Below are 17,562 nucleotides of genomic sequence, written 5' to 3'. Positions count from 1 at the left end.
CCATTGTTCGGGCTCTCCGCAGGATCTGTTCCTTTTGGGGGTACTATGTGAGTGCAACCAGGACATCTCTGGGTATCGCTCCTGGTTCTACTGTCCTCTTGGGTCCCACCGGATGTACCCTATCTATTGCCACCTCTTCATCGTCCTTTGCGTTGAGGATGTCCTTGAATACCTGCTGGACTGCTTCTTTCAGTCCACTGTCTTCCACTGTCTCCGCCATATTCTTAATTCTGATATTCGATCTTCTAGATCTGTTCTCTAAGTCCTCGCATTGCAGTTCGAGGTTGTGGGCCCGAGTCAGCAGTTGCTCCTGGAGCTCTGCGTGTTGTTGTGCTTCTTCGTCGAGATTTTGGGTTATTTTTTCCAGAGTGTCGGTCCTCTCCCAAGGTTGGTTATTTCTATTTTGAGTTCTTGTACCACTCTTCTCATGTCCTTTTTCATTGTCTCAAATTGAGATTGCATTGTTGTCGTAAATTGGGATTGGAATTCCCCAAACCAGCTTTTCATATCTTCCCTTGTTGCCATGTCGTTAGGTTCGGTTCCGGCTCCTTCTTTGTCTGCGTGTGCTTCTTGAATTTTCTTCCTCGTGGAGGATGAGGGGGTCTCTACTTCAGTACCCCACAATTGTGGCAGACTCAGATCCTGTTTCCTCAGATGTATTTGAGAGGTAGCTTGTGCAAGTTTCCTCCTGGATCTGGACATAGATGCAGGCAAGTTTTCCCCTCTTGGCCCTGTGCCACAGTATGTCTTACGTTGGTTACGATCTGAGATCTTGTGGGCCTGATGTTTGTTCTTGGGATTGTCAGCCTCCCCCCTCCTCTGGTCCAGTAGGGTGGCTAGTATTTCCTGTAGTATGGGTGGCCGAGTATCCTGACTGCCTATGGATGGGGTTAATCGGGTGGCTCTGTTTGCTTTCCTTTCCAGGTGGTTTTGGTACACGTTGCAGTATGCGTAGTGCGTATGCGTAGTGTGCGTTGAAGGAGCTTTTAGATTCGTTTTTTAATTTATGCTGAGATGAGACGGCACCTCTGTAGCGGTATCTGGTGGCCTCTGGTTCTTTATTTTCGGGAGGCCTCCCTCCAGTCCGAGGGGGGGAGCCCACTTTCGCACCCACCCACGGCCTCTCGAGTCAAGTGTGGGGGGAGGATTGTGATTACTGGGCTGCACATATGCCCGTTCTTGGTTTAGGTCCTACTTCCTCCCCTCCCCCTCACAACGGGGCTCCGTAATGGCGTACCTTAATTTTCTGTGTGGGTCCGTCCGTCTGCAGGGCCGCTCCGTGGATTCGGGCGATTCCGGATCAGGTAGGCTACTTCCTCCGGCGCAGCTCCCGTCCGCTCTGTGCGACCGCTGCTGTCTTCCGGTGGATGTCGGGGCCTCAGCTGGTCGGGCCGCTCACCGCCGCCGCCGCACCCAATTGGTGTCCCTTGATGGGCTTGCAGGCCATTGCTGGAACCGTGAAGGGACTCCCCCGCGACCTCAGAGCGGTGCCGTCCACTGCTGGCACTTTCCCTGGGGCTTGCAGGTCCCGGTTTCCAAGTATTGATTACTCGCGGCCTCTTGCACACTAGTGCCGGCTGCTTCGGGGGCGACGGCCGACACTTCACGCCTCACTCCGCTGGGCCTTGTGGAGCTCCTCCTTGTCTGCCCGGGCTGTGGTAGTGGCTTCGCCGAGCTCCTCTCCCCCTCTTTTTGGGAATTTTTAATTAAGGTGTGCCTTACATCTGTGTATCCTCCTGCCTCCCTCGGCTGCTATGCCACCTGGTGAGTTTGCCTGTACATTGTGCAGCCTCTCCAACTATCCCTCTTCTCCTTCACCTCAATGGCACTGTCTTTCTCTCACATCTATTCTAATTGTTACTCTATCACCTATCCCTCCTCTCTCACAAAGTCTGGAGAATTTTTTTTTAAAAAGATCTCATGGCCTCTAATCCTGGCTACTTCCAGACACACTATCACTGATATCCTCTCCTCTGTCTGTCCCCTTTCAAGACCTATGGACCTCCCATCTGATCTCTACCCTCTCCCCTTTTTCCACTTCATCGATTAATGGTGGCACTAGATGGGAAGTGCTCTTGGCGTACTTCTTATCCTCTAGATGAATCATTAACATCTATCATAATAGCACTGTCTGTCATGGCAACAGGCCCCAGAACACAAAAACCACAGCATCTAGTGATGGGGGCAATGGGTCACTTGACTCACTTATATCCCTTTGGGACCCATAAACACAGGGGCCCTGGCTGGACTCAGTCCTGGCGCCTTTGGCGCCAGGCTCATATAGAGATGTGAGCAGGAACACTTCACTTCAGTGCAGGAGTGCTTTTAATTTATTTCAGTGCAGGAATGCTTTTATTTTACAAGAACTTTCCAGGATCTGAAAGCCTTTATTCCAGAGAACATCCTCATGTGCTGACTCATTGTTGTGGCTCCCTAAGCCTGGTCTTCATGTGCTGACTCATGGGGTGTGGCAGGGAGTGGCAGGCCGGCTGATCCTGGTAGGAGTGGCTTCAGAAGCTCAGCCATATAAGCTGCTCCATCCTTAAGGCCGGTGCTTTGCATTACTGTGCACTCGCATGCAACGTGAAGCTCACTGCCGCTTGGACCAGTTTACTTACCTTTGAAACCAGGTATTCTCCTGCATACTCACCTCCAGGAAACCAGTGCTTCATAGCTTCATCTGCAGACTCATCTCCTGACATCCAGTGATCTTGATCCTGACGCTGCAGCTCTGCGCTCCGCATCCACTAACTCGGACCCTGTGAAGAAGAAGAAAGACAAGGGAAGAATATCCATCCTAGGGCTGCGCCACATTTGAATCCCGGGCGCTCCCTAGTTAACAACTTACCAGCTACTGTACCACTGCAGCCTCGTTTCCTCCAGCTGCCGCCCCGAGCTCTACAGCTTCTGCCGGGCTGGCAACATCACCTGCAAGGGAAGAAAGCAAAAGAGCAAACATCAAAAGCGGAACGGACAACAATACAAGACAACCAACTTTACAATACAACAAAAACAGACGAGGAAATACAAAGGCAAACAGAAACACTTACCTGAAGTATAGTGGCTTAGTCGCAGCAGGACTGGACTACCACGTGAAAGAGACCAGTGAAGGAACTCGGTCCAGATCATACAAGCGCCCCTACCAGAAGCAGCAGGATGGAGTGCTCGCCAAAACTAATCAACAGGTGAGCTTTCCAGGGACAGCGCATCCCACGGGTACGACATTTTGGGAGAAGAGGTCTAGAAGGGGATCAAGCGCACAAACTGGCATACTCACACCCCCTATTCTCCATGCAGGAGCATTTTCGAGCAGCGTCACCTATTACTACCAGTAACCACATAAGCGCAGAGGGCGAAGTCGTACTCAAACGACCTCACCCCCGGGAGGGCTGCAACCATGCCCCAACACCTCCGCAGAGACCAGGTGAGCGTAAACTGTCATGGCCCAGGGTCCTCAACCCAGTCTTTTTGTCTTTGACTGGCGCCTACAGGCCCTCATCAACTTCCTACCTTCTCCTGCTACTCTTCCTTCCTCTCTCTTTGCACCTCCTTCACCACCTCTGATGGGTGTACCTTCCCCCATTTACTCCTCCTCGGAAAACCTTCAAAGGTGGTGACCGGCTACACTTAACCACTCTAAACACTCGATCTTCTGTCAAACATTCTTCTGACATCCGCCTCCTTCTTGAAGACTGTGATCTCAATGTCCTCACTCTTACAGAGATGTGGTTCAAGAACTACTCTGTCACTGCTTTTGACTCCCTCCTCCCTGATGGCTGTAAGATCCTCTCCAAGCCTCGCCCCAACTAACCTGGTGGTGGAGTAGCCATGATCTTCCCTGAGTGGGTCCCTAGCACCCTCATACCCACCCAGCATTACTCCTCCTTTGAAAGTCTTGTCTGCAAGCTTGGTGTATCTCTGACTCTCTCACCCTTCCCACTATCTACAGGCCCCCTGGCTCTGTGTATGCCTTCCTATCAGATTGGGCTGACTTTACCTCCTCTCTTCTGACTTCTACCTCTAAACTCCTCCTCCTTGGAGACTTCAACATCTACCTTGAGTCCACTGTTCCTGCCTCTTCACTGTTCTGTGATCTCTGTACCTCTCTCTCTCTCTCCCTCCCTCTCTCTCTCTCTCTCTCTCTCTCTCATTATTCTCCCTTCCGGCCCTACCAACTATGCTAGACACACTCTTGATGCCTTCATCCCCGCTAATCTCCCGCTTTCAAACCCTCTCACTACCCCTCTCTCCTGTCTGACCACTCTCTCCTCTCTATCCATCTGGGACTCCTCGACCTCCTGACTGGGCCTCCACCACCACTGCCAGTCTCCTTCGGGGTCATCCAAATGATGAAACGAGTGTCAGCTGCTGAGTTTGCCTACCCTTCATCCTTCTTCCTTCCCCTCCTCTTGACTCTCTTCTGACTCTGTCCTTGCCAATTTTCATCTTGCTATCACTAACACTCTTGACATTCTTGCCTCTGTCATGAGGACCTGCCTCAAACCTGCCTCACAGCGCAACAGTTGGTATGACTCCAATCTAGCTGCTCTGAAATGCAAGTGCAGAGCTGCTGAACGGAAATGGCAGACCTCGGGTTCAACCTCTGACAAAGAGGCCTGTTGCCTACTCCAAAGGCAATACCGTCTCTCTATCTGTTCCAAAAAGAGAGCCCACATTCAGGCACATATCTCTGGAGCCTCTAACAACACGGCTGAACTCTTCAAAATCTGCAAGGAACTAGCCGATCCATCTGCAATCTCCACCTCACATCTCCCTTCTCAGGCCCTGGCCACCCATTTCACCTCTAAAACTCAGGATATTCTGACCTCTCTCTCGTGTTCCCTTTCCTCCACTCTTCCCACCATCCCCCTTTCTCCCTTGGCCTCTCTTCCACCCCCACTCACTCTCTCTTCCTTCTCACCTATCACAACGGATGAGATCTCGGAACCGGCCCATCACTGCAACTCTAAAATGCTGACTGTGCTTTTACTGCGCTGTCAGCATTTTAGAAAATGCTAACTCCCATTACTGCGCCCAAGTGGAGTAGGGGCTGCAGGGGTGTGCCCTGATGTACTTGGTTGCAGTAACGGGAGTCACGAGTTGCAAGGGATAGGGAGAAAAAAAAGAAAAAAAGGATCCAGCGGCATCAGCACCGCCTCACACAAGTGGGAGGAACTGATGCCGCAGGGGTACAGAACAGTCGGTGGTGCACACTGAAGTGTGCCACAGTACAGGTAAGTGGGGTGGGGGTTGGAGTATTGCACGGCATGTGGGCAATAGCGATCTATCTGATCACTGCATCCTGCCGTAATTGGCGTCGACATTTTCACAGTAACGGGAGTCGGGGGTACGGGGGTGTCCCCTGCTTACCATTATGGTAAGCAGGGGATAGGAAAAAAATGTTTTAAAAAAAGGACACAGCAGCATCAGCACCACCCCATGTAAGTGGGAGGAACTGACGCCGCAGGGGTACAGGACAATTGGCGGCGCACACAGAAGTGCGCCATAGTACAGCTAAGTGAGGTGGGGTGGGGGTGGAGTATTACACGGCATGTGGGCAAAAGTGATCTATCTGATCACTCTGCCACACTATAATTGGCATCAACATTTTCATCAGCACAGTTACAGGCGGCGCAGTGATCACATAGGTTCGAGATCTCTAGAGTAGTCTGCTCTATGAAGGTCTCATCCAAACAGTTTTCTGCCTGTTCTTCCAGAACTGTTAAGGACAACATCTCATCCCTCGCTCTGGTTCTTGCTGACTTCTGCAACCACTCTTTAACATAAGGCTCTTTTCCTTCGTCCCTCAAGTACTCCTTTGTGCTCGCCTCCCAAAAAAGACTTTCTGCCGACCCCTCGTGTTTGGCCAACTACTGCCCTATCTCAAATACACCCTTCCTTAGGAAACTCCTGGAGAAGTGTTAGGGAGAATTCTCTGTTTAGGCTGAATTTCCTAACCTAGTGAGTCCCCCAGCAGCTTTGCTGGATTTCGGGAGTTTGTTTTTTTCCATCCTGCCAAGAGTGAGACTCTTTTCCTCCCACTCTTGGACATGAATGTGTGTAATTCCTTTGAATGTCAATGTGTGCTATGGGCTATGGGGTCTTTTACTCCATAGGGTCTCATATGTTTTTCTATGTGTGTTACACCGCACCCTAAGTGCCGTAACACTGGGGCGTCCTAGCGGACCTCCACCATAGACTCCATACCCGGGGACTGACTACTGTCTCCCCGGGCATGTAAAGTCACCATTGGCTTTACTAGACCTACATTTACTAACAGAATTAGTACAAACCATCTTATTGTGGACGTGCTAGTAGGGGTAATTCGATTACTCCTGGGTCTGTTACTCGAGGGGGCACTGTCCCGTCCCCCCTCATCGAGTTTTGGCTGGTGGCAGTGGAAACTACTTGTTATGTTTGACCCCGAACATAACCCTATGGGATTCGTCCCGTTGTTGGAGATTGATACTTTTTCTCGTTAATCTCTAACGTACCACCGGTCTACTTATCTTAAATAAGTTTCTCGGATGGTATTTTCTGCCAGAACTCTGTGTGTAAAATGGCGTCTGTGTTCGTCTCTGTGACCCTTTGTTCCAGTTTTGGTGGGCCTCTGTACAGAGACCATCCAAAGTGGTGCCATTCTGTCTGGGTTACCACAGGGGTGTGGGAGGGGGTTTAGGCACCCTGGACCGAGTTGCCTTGCCAACTCGGGTCTCACTCTGGAGTGATTGGCCCAAGTGGTGAGCCTCCCCGCTCACCACTTAGAATGTGTTGATTGACAGCTAGGCTGAATGAATGGGGGTTTTCTGCATAAAAGCAGGGCTTTTGGGACTGGATCTTGAGAAGTCGCCACAGGACCTAAGAATCCGACGAGGGTAACGCTGAGCCGACCTGCAACAACGACACCTCCGGTGAAGCCCTGCTGAACTGACTCACCACTTCCCGACGACAGAGGAGATCTCCCTGCCGGAGAGTCTCTTCCCCTGACTGGTGGGAACAACCAGTCCCCTTTTGCTTTTTCTTCGCCTCAGGACGCGGTGGTCGAATTGCCAGTGCAGAGCACCCCGGCAATCGGATAGCCACTACCCCTGTACCGCGACCAAAAGGTGGTGCCTTGTGACGGAGCACTCCGCGGCTGGTCTCTTCCCTGGTGGTGCACCGGACTTCACTTTCTTCGACGACGAGAACATCTCTACTCTTGGCAAAGACCCGACGTGCATCCACCACCAGGAACAACTGCCCCCTGCCGGAGCTGCCCTCCACAACAAGGTACCGTGTCCGCCTGGCTTCCCTTTCGATCAGTTCGAGTGAGGTGTCTTAATCCTCTCCTTTCCGTTGGGTCGCCTCCAAGCTTCCTTACTTATTGTTCTGAACTAGTTCAATCTGCCGATAACAAATTGCTACAAAGACTCAAACGCATTTCCACTAGAGACTTTTGGGACATATCGCCTTGCCTCTCTCCGAGTGGACCTGGCCTCTGAACTTTATGATCTATTGTGGTTCTTGCCTTCTTGTCTTGCATTTTACCCGTGAAGAATTGAACTGTGTTGATTTCATAACCTGCCTATTTTTCTCTCCCGTCCTAACTAATATTAGAGTGCCATCTAGGTTGAGGCATACACCTCTGTCTGTAAATAAGTGGTGCCGGTAGAACCTAGACTTGTCGAAACATTGTTAGGGGGTTTGATCGTTTCTTCTTTGTAGAGTAATTGTGATTGATTTGTTTGCCGTGATAGTGTCAGGAGTGGCACTCTATTAAGAGTGGCACAGGACACCCAGAAAGGGTTTGGGTGGTTGTGCCAAATAAAGTGGACAGATAAGAACACACACAGCGGAAAGGAAAGAGAACGAAGAGTAAGCAAGAGTAGCAAGGGAAAAGATACAGAATGAATACCCTCTTGGGGTGTATGCAGATATAGGAAAAGAGTATTCCACGAACCTTGGAAATACTCTAGCCTTCTGCACAGTTTGCTATAACAGAGGCCCACGCTGTTTGCTCATCACTTGGAACAGCAGCTCTGGGTGTCTGTAATGTAGAAACAGGACAAGGGAAGGGGCAGAGGTTGACTGATTGGAACCAACAGACAAGCTCTGTACAAAAGGGTCTACAAACAGTACAAGAGAAGATACTACAGACAAATCCAGGAAAGGCGGTGATAGCAAACTAGCAGAAGGAAATAAAAGGAAAGTCGTGTAACAGGATAGGATAGCAGAGGACAGTAAGGAACAAGGTTGAGAGCTCAGAGGAGCAGGAAAGCAATGAGAAAGCCCACAGGAGTAGGACTGTAAGGTAGAACGCCCAGAGGAAAAGGGCTTAGGGCAGCCGAGTAAAGCAGACTGCACGGCAAGGATCCCGTAAGGGCCGGGCAGTAAGGAGTGAACCCTGAGGGACAGGGCCGCTGAACGTAGAAGGTAGCAGAGGACTGTAGAGGGCTGCTAGGCCGAGAACCCAGCGGAAAAGGTAGGTAGTAGGCAGCGGAGCGTGATAAGCTGCAAAGTAGGAAGGCCCAGAAGACAAGGGCTGAAGGCAGCCGGAGTGAGGCAGGCTGCAGAGCAGGGAGCCCAGAAGACAAGGGCTGAAGGCAGCCGGAGTGAGGCAGGCTGCAGGGCAGGGAGCCCAGAGGACAAGGGCTGAGGCTGGAAAGCAGCAGAGCGTGATCAGCTGCAATGTAGAGGGTCCGCAGGGCAAGGGCGGAGGCTGGAAGGCAGCAGAGTGTGATCGGCTGCAATGTGGAGAGCCCGGCAGGGCAAAGGCGGAGGCTGGAGGGCAGCAGAGCGTGATCGGCTGCAATGTGGAGAGCCCGGCAGGGCAAGGGCGGAGACTGGAAGGCAGCAGAGCGCGATCGGCTGCAATGTGGAGAGCCCGGCAGGGCAAGGGCGGAGGCTGGAAGGCAGCAGAGCGTGATCGGCTGCAATGTGGAGAGCCCGGCAGGGCAAGGGCGGAGGCTGGAAGGCAGCAGAGCGTGATCGGCTGCAATGTGGAGAGCCCGGCAGGGCAAGGGCGGAGACTGGAAGGCAGCAGAGCGTGATCGGCTGCAATGTGGAGAGCCCGGCAGGGCAAGGGCGGAGGCTGGAAGGCAGCAGAGCGTGATCGGCTGCAATGTGGAGAGCCCGGCAGGGCAAGGGCGGAGGCTGGAAGGCAGCAGAGCGTGATCAGCTGCAGTGTGGAGAGCCCAGAGGAGCAGGGCTGTGAGCCAGGGAGCCTGGAAGGCTATGACTGGAGGCAGCAGGGTGGAGAAAGCAACAAGGCAGGGTCCAAGCAGGAGTGAAGGTAAGCAGCATACAAGATCCGTAGGAAGATGCAAAAGGTGGAGGAAGGACTCTCAGATGCAAGAGGCTGAGCCACTGCAGGCAGCACCCTTTATACTGCCTAGCCCAGCACAGGGGCAGGCTAATTGGTTGCACCTGGCGAAGCACACCTGCAGGCAATCGGCCACCTCCCTTTCTGTTCCTGGGCTGGTGGAAGCAGGGCAAGTCCCTAGGGCTTCTGGGGGGTGTAGTTCCTTTGATAACGAATAGGAACAGCCAGGAATTGATGCTTGTAGCCAGGTGCATTATGGTATGCGTAGTTTGTTGGAAATAATAATAAAGCACCAAAGTCTCGCAAATGGGAAATAAAGTTCCCAAAGTAAATATAGATGGATCCAAGAGTCTGTTGTAAATAAATGATAAACATATAGTCCAAATTGAGCGTAAATGGATGCGCCCATGGCGCAGGCATGACAGATAGTGCCATAGTGTTTTTGATAGATGTTTCGTTATAATTAAATACCCTAATATCTTTACACTGAGCCTCGTTGCATGTTTGCTTGTCTTACTGCGAAGAATTGCCCTATTTTGTATACTCCACATACTGCTCAACTCTTCTTGAGGGAAGTCTGACTGCTCAGCCACAGCTACCAAGTGAATCTGTGTGGTACAGACTGCTACCAAGTCGGTTCGCCGCCTAACGCCTGTAGTCCTAAATCTTTTGCAGTGGTCCCAGAGGGAACTGCACAGGTTTCCGCCTAACAAGAAGTTGTTCTTCCCCCAACTGACCCAACACACTGAGGTTGTTGGTTGTTTACATGGCCATCAATCTGGATTCTGATCATCCAGATGCACGGAAACTGCTCTCCTGAACTCCCGTGAAGAATTGTTTGCAAATCTTGACTCTAACTCTCCTGCTGTTCTCATTCTCCTTGACTTCTCTTCCGCCTTTGACACGGTTAATGATTCTATCCTCATACAGCAGCTCCAAGATATTCTTGCTATCTCAGACCGGGCACTGGATTGGTTGACCTCCTTCCTCAGTGACCGCCATTTCCAGGTGCTTCTGGGCTCCTTCTTCTCACCACCACTCTCTCTACATGTGGTGTACCCCAGGGCTCTATCCTTTCGCCGTGGCTTTTCAACATCTACCTTGCACCTCTTGCTAACCTGTTTTCTGCCTTCACTCCTCATTTCCAGTGTTACTCAGATGACATACAACTCTTCTTCAAGCTCCCCTCTTCCTCTTTCCCTTCCTCCTCTATCATCCCTGACTGCCTATCTGCCATTCAGTCTTAGTTCTCCTCCAATGATTGCTGTCTTAATGCCAGTAAGACCAATATTCTTCCAATCGGGACACTTGCTCCCCTTCTCCCTCCTGCACTCTGGCCGTCCTCTATGTGCTCACCTCCCTCTTCTTTCACTGAGGCCAGAGATCTTGGGGTCATCTTTGTCTCCTCTCTCTCCTTTACTCCTCACATCCTGGACCTTGCCAATAAGGCCCACTTTCCAATTCCCCTCCTTAGAGTCATTCTCCCTTTCTTCAACTTCCCCCAGAAGCTCAACATCTCTAGAGCTCTGGTCCTTTCCAGGTTGGATTACTGTAACAGCTTCTTCCTCAACCTGTCTCTTTATTCACTCTGTCCTCTTCAACTAATCCAGAATAGGGCTGCGAGACGTATCCTTGGCCTCAAGCCCTGGAACTAAATCCGCTGTAAAATCTCTCCACTGTTTCCCAATTTCTGCAAGGACCAAATTCAAGACCCTTTGCATCATCCACAAGACTGGCTGGGCCCTGGGACCACACTACCTGCAGCACTCCCTTACTAAATACTCTCCTTCCAGATCCCTTTGTTTCTCTGGCTTCAACTCTCTGATATCAAACGCTTCTCCAAGCAGAGGCATGGGAGCATATCTCTCTCCTCAGCTGGCCCTGTCCAATGGAACAGTCTACGCCTCTATCTCTCTGTCTTGAACCAGACCACCTCAATTTCCGCAAACAATTCTAGACCCTTCTCTTCTCCTTCCCTCTTACCCTCCTGTGCTAACCTTCCAATCTGTTGCTGAAATTGGCAGCCCGGTCACTCAATAGTCCAATTGGGTCTGGCATTCTGCCCAATCGCCACTAGTACCCCCCTGTACTGCCCTCTGGGCCCACAACCGCCTTCAGTGGATTGCCTCCTCCCTGCACTTTTTGGGAGGTTGACTTCCCTCTTCCCTCAGGAAGTCTCCTCCCATGCACTTACCTTTTGCACCCGTCAACAGACACCTCCTGCAGTTCCCCCCCTGGGGGACTCTAATAGCACTTACCCACGCCCTTTTTTTCTCTCACTGCACTTGCATGTTCTGAATGTCACAAGGCCTATTAGGACCACGTTTTGCTTAATAATTTATTCATTGTCATTTCCATTGTTCATTTAATCCCTTGTCCCCTTCCCTTCTGCCTTGTGGCACTTTAAAACACTTGTCTTGTTGTACAAGCGCCTTATAAATATCCAATAAATAATTAAGCACATTAGCTCAAATGATATTGCTCAACCTTGAACAAAATGCACATCAAAATGAGTCTGTACTTGTTGCGATTAAAGCAATGAAAATGAATGCTTGCCAATGCAATCATGACCTTTTGGGAGGCGTGGCCCTGTCCGCCAATGAGATGTTCTGTTTTTGCTAGAAAAGTACAACTGCTGTGGAAGGTTACCAAGTATATTGGTGCGCTACAGAGAAGATTGCATTGAAAACTCTTATATTACAGGTAAGTAACTCTTTGTAAATTAAATGCTAAGCCTTATTCCTCGTGTTTGTCACTAACACAGGATTGTCTTTAAGATTTAATGAGCTACGAAGTTCAGCCTAGAAATGTACTTGATATAGCATGTTACTGATCACAAACTAAGCTGCTTCTTTAATGTGTTTCTTTCCATTTAAGACTCAGAGTCAGCAGGAGGCCGAGGATATGGCAGAGTTTGAGGCAATGGAAAAAGAATTGGCGTATGTAATACATTCATTATTGTTCTGATCTTCGCACATGTACAAGATTGAGTCAGTCATTGTTTAACTATGTGCTACAAAGGGCAACACAATTGTTTCTGCCCCTGAGTCCACTTTAACGTCTAGGTATGGATAATGTAGCTGACTAATGGGAGCGGGTGTTTCATGGCACAGGCCTTTGTTGATAATTATCCGCAACTCACCACTGTCTACAGTGTGTGACCCAAATTCATACCTAATTGGTACTATCTTTCTTATTATATGGTAAAACTGTGCATCATGTGACTTCATAGATTTATCTTGGAACTATCATTACTTACTTGGAGCCAATTTGTGGCGACAGGTGGTTCTCTGGTTGGGTATGGTAGTTTACATTTGAGGTTAGCATAGTTCTTAAACCTAGAGGTGCACAAATTTGTTTGGCTGAGGTGTAACATAACACAGAAAGCTCTTGGTGACAGCATAGAGTCGAGACCACTCAAGCTTGAAGACCCAGACTAGAGCAGGATGAGCCAATGGGGGCTTGGGCCTGGCTCGAGCCAAATGCCTGCCTCAGGCTCACCTTTAGGCCCTCTGAAAATCAAGAGCCAAACAAGAGCCGAGCAAAGACATTAAGGACTCTTCTCTGCCTCTCTTTCCTTTCGTAGCCCTTTTAATGCCGAGCGGAGGGTCTCTCTTGCAGAGAATTTCCACTGCCTTGACTGATTGCTTAAAAGCTGGTGGTGGGCCCTACCTGTGGACTTCGGTTAGTGTGTTCACATTTCTGCCTGCAGGCACCCAATTCGGCCCTGCTCTGCAGTGTGTGGCTAACTGCTGGGTCATAGCAATGCTCACATAATGAAATGAGGTAGGCTTTTGTCAAGGCTGACTGCATTTAATTTTGTGTCAGCTTTTGTGCAAAGCTGACTGCAGATAATTTTGCGTTCCCTTCTCCTCGGGACATTCACTCATGCACTGTGCATTTTTATTTTATTTTGTAAAACCTTGCTCACCACTGGAGATGCTCCATGAGGTTAAAAAAATGAGTATGATTAAAAGTGGTCAATAATACTGATTACGTGATCCCTTAAAAGATCGATGAATCAGAAATGATGTGCTATCTAAAAAAAGTGATATTATCCAATCACCCAGACCTACCACTATTCAGTTTTACTCTATGGATAATGAAAATGTAGCCTTTTTGATTGAATAGCATAACAATAATGTATATTATGCAACTTGACATATTTCTTAATTATACACCAATTACCAGTGGCTTTGCTGCCTCATGTTTATACATATCTCTCAACCAGTTGAAATGAAGATCCCCTCACCAAAGCCTTCAAGTGACTCTTTTGGTGTGTCCGTTGATTATTCTTGATTCATTTATAGTTTGGTTATCCTTTATTTGCTGTGGCCCTCCAAAATATTCTTTCAGCCCAAGTCTCTAACTGGGAGATTTGGGATTTACCTTACTCGGACATTTTTCAGGAAGTCACTGGTTTCACAGAGATGCATGGGTGCACTCTGGGTTGATGTAAGAAAGACTTTAGTGAGCCCTCCCCCTGCCAGACATATAGGGCTTCATTACACGGTAGGCGGTAACCATGCCACTATTAGCGCCATGGTTGCCGCCGGTACCGTACCTAGTCCGCCATGGGCCATAGGGCTCAATGGCAATGGGGAAGGCGGCAATTACGGTACCGCAAATTGCAGTACAGTAATTGCCTCCAAGGTCCCTTTGCGGGCCCGTTCCTTAACGGCTGGTAAAACCAGTCGTTGAGGTAGGGTCCCGCAAAGAGACCTCGTAGTAAGGCGGTGAGTGTTTACCAGTACCGGTACCCTTACCGGTAACGGTAAACCCTTACTGCATTCCGTGTAATGAGGCCCATAGAGTGTTACAGTAGACACCGTTTCTACAACCAGTCTGTAACAGGATTACAAAGATGCAAAGGTGCACAAAGGCATACATTCAATTCACTATCTGCCTGCTGTTCTTTTGCTGTTTCCTTCTACTCTCCTGTTACTTGCTCCTTATCTTCTCTAGTCTTGTCCACCCCCAGACCTTCTCCTATAACTTCCTCTAATGTTTTTGTTTTGCCACCTCCTTCTGACCCTCACCAACCCCCCTAATTTAAGTGCCAGGCTATATTGCAAGTCTATGCAAAAAGGACGAGCCTACTAGTCCTTGACACTTAAGGGTTGTATCACTCCTACTACCTGCTTTTGACTTTCACCAACCTTCTTCTCTTGTCTCAATCCTACCACCTCCTTAAGATTTTCACCAAACTCGTCCTGATGTTTCAATTCTACCACCTCTTTTTGAGTCTAGCACGCCTTCTCCTGATCTTTCACTTCTCCAACATCCTTTGTTAATCACCTTCCTCATCCTCACTTTTTCCACTCAACTCCTTATGATTTTATCATCTTCATCATCTCTCCAAGCTCCCTCTTCTCTCCAACTTCCTAATACCTTCCCTTTTCCTTTTCTGCTTAAAACTGCTGCTTCTCTAAGCACTCAATCTAATTGAATATGCCTATGTGATTTGATAGGGCTGTATGTCCTCCCGCTGGCCTGGGCTCCTTGTGAGGGCTTGTACCAGGGGCCCGGAATTTATATGGGTCTGCAATAGGCTGCCTCTTGTTGGCTCACATGAGCCAGATCTGGCTTTTAGGGGCTCGAAAAAAGCCTTTATGTGGCCTACGGGCCATGTTTGGAATTAACTTTCCCACTCCTATGGTTAGGTGAAACTGCCAGAGTCAGACTGTTCACCATGCATGAGTGAATCTGGTAAATCGTTTTAAAGTGAGTCTGAAGTCTGAGTTTGCAAAAGAAATTCTGTATCACTTTGAAATTGACCGTTTTGTATCATCTGTAACTGAAAATGCTGTGAGTAGACAATATATGTGTTGATACACCTCTATCACTCACGAATATGTGCTTTGCACTGAAAACCTCTCTAGGATTTTGAGTTGGGTTCTGCTTTATCTTGGCCCCCTAGGAAACTTTGACCTTGTGTGTTTCATCTTTGTTGTGAAGCTGAATCTTGTTGAGGCCGTTTGAATGTATTTTCTCTCTGGGACTTTGGTTCTGGCTAGTGGGAGCTTCAGACTCTTTAATTGAGTAAGGGGATATGCAAATATTCCTCACAGGACTGTCCTTTGCTCTGTGACGGAGTCTAAGTGAGGGTTATCAAGGCACCCTCCAAACCCCACCCTGGGTCCATCATCCACCAGCTCAAGAAGCGCCTGGCCTCTTGGGTCACCCTACTAGATGTCCCTGCAGAGAAACAAGTCTTTTTCACACACCCCAGCTACCTGCCCAAGAATGTCAGAGCACCTCTCCCTCAATGCCCCACCTGAGGTGGGTGAACCCACCAAGCATTTTCTCTCGGCTCTTAATTTACTACATCCAATCTGCACAAATTCCTCCACCGAGAGACCCCTTCCTTGCAGGACCTTCCTAACTCTTCACATCTCCAAAGACTATTGCGCTGCACATTTCGCAACCCTTATAAGCAGCTGGAGCAGACTGTCCCTTTCACCAGAAAGGGACAAAATAGCAGAATGGGTGGGTGAGATATGATATGATATGATAATTTATTTATATAGCGCCTACACACAATATGTTTCAGAGCGCTTCAAGGCAAGGTAGGGAACAAAGGAAAATACAATGACATTCTTGCAGGCCATGAACAGTAAGGATGTGAAATTAACTATCGTGCTAGGCCTGACAACATTTCTGGTAGAGCCGGAGAAAAATAAAAATTGAGGGAGAGGGGTGCAGAAAGGGAGGGGAGGAACAAAACAAGCGACTATCGTACTAGGCCTGACAACATTTCAGATAGTGCTGGGGGGGAGGGAATACATTAAGGGGAGAGGGGAGGCGGAGACAGACGAGGTTGCTATCATACTAAGTCCAGGGACAATTCTGATAGAGTAAGTGCATAGAAGAAAGTAAGGGCAGGAGGGGAGGAGATAGGAAAAGGGAGAAAGGGAGTGGAGGAGAGAACACAGAGTAAGCAGTCAAAAAGAGTGGATAAGCAAGAGGGGAGAGCAAATACAATTGCAGAAGTCAGTAGTAACACACAATGTTGCAAGCCAGGATACAAGATGAAGATGGGAACAGCATGATTCAGGGCCACCATGAGTATAAGATGCAAAGGAAGTCCAGCATGAGAGTTGACCAGTCACCAAGATTTCAGTAACAAGCATAAATGGGGGAAGCGGACCGGGAACAGAAAATCAAAGGTATGGTAGAGGATGGTAGTGGTAGAGATGTATTGAATGTACATTTCTTACCTGGTCCTTTGTAGGGTTGAAATGGAATCACCTACCTGATGTCCATCTCAATACATATCCCCTTCAATGGATTGCCTTTCTCCAGCAGATTCCTCATCAGTTAGATATCCTTATCCAGCTCTGCCGCTTGGAAAACATTTTGACAGGGAGCGTAGTGGACTTTGACTCAGCCGCCGATCGTCGATCCGTCTTGCTCAGTGCTCGATCATCGGCTCCGGACGTGATGTCGGGCATCATATATATACTGCATCACTACACCCCGTACCTCAGTTCCTTTTTTCGGCACACTGCTCTTGAGGAACGTAGCGATTTACTCATCAAGTCCTCGACTGTATTTGACGATTTATAGTCAAACCTTGTGTTTTTCTTGTTCAAGAGATGCACGCGCCTCAGATGTCAGGGTTCAAGTCCTGCACTGACTGCGGCTCCAAGATGTCGGTGACCGACCCAAACAACATTTTTGTCTGGTGCCTCGGCACATGTCACAACACCGAGGGGTGTGCATTGTGCAGGAAAATGAACATGAAGTTTCTTCAGGAGAGGGCAGCCAAGCTTGCAGTGGGCCGACCACCGTCGAAAATCACCTGCACGGTCGACCGTTCGGTCCTCAGAGGCCAAACCAGAGGGTTCTATACCAGAAAAGGAGAGTAGACATCAGAGCAAGATAAAGAATCAATCTCACTCGCGGAGCCACTCTTTTTCATCGTCCTCTCATAAAAAGAAGAGGTGTCACTGACATTGACGCAACTCCGGCTCCTCATCAGAATGAGGTAAGTCGTTGGTGGGGCGACAACTCGTCAAGAGTAGGAAGACTTTAAGTCCCATATGCTTGCAATGTTTGAAAAGGTGGCTGTAGGTGTGGGTGCCCCCCCGAAACAGCAGGCCCTGGTGGCCTCAGCGGTGCTTATTGATCCCGACCCTATGCAGGCACCAATACTGATGCCATTGGCATCAGGACAGCCTTCATGCTTGGCGCTGAAGAAAGCAATTAAGCCTTTAAAGGTAGGACCTTCCTGTGAACCTCAGAGCTCAATCCTTCTC

General features: G+C 49.2%; 1 protein-coding gene across 1 annotated transcript in view; it reads left to right on the top strand.

The window, feature by feature from the left end:
* The window catches only part of LOC138511076 (trichohyalin-like), a 3,831,204-nt gene that overhangs the window by 3,497,013 nt on the left and 316,629 nt on the right, over window positions 1-17,562 (top strand). Inside the window, exon 33 of the mRNA XM_069626576.1 lies at window positions 12,179-12,240. Within this exon, the coding sequence (XP_069482677.1) occupies window positions 12,179-12,240 (62 nt within the window). The remainder of the gene's footprint in view (window positions 1-12,178; window positions 12,241-17,562) is intronic.

The sequence above is a fragment of the Ambystoma mexicanum genome, chromosome 6p, assembly GCF_040938575.1.
Source record: "Ambystoma mexicanum isolate Mex_15411 chromosome 6p, UKY_AmexF1_1, whole genome shotgun sequence".
Classification (NCBI taxonomy): Eukaryota; Metazoa; Chordata; class Amphibia; order Caudata; family Ambystomatidae; genus Ambystoma; species Ambystoma mexicanum.
This window is presented reverse-complemented; position numbering and strand designations above follow the sequence as displayed.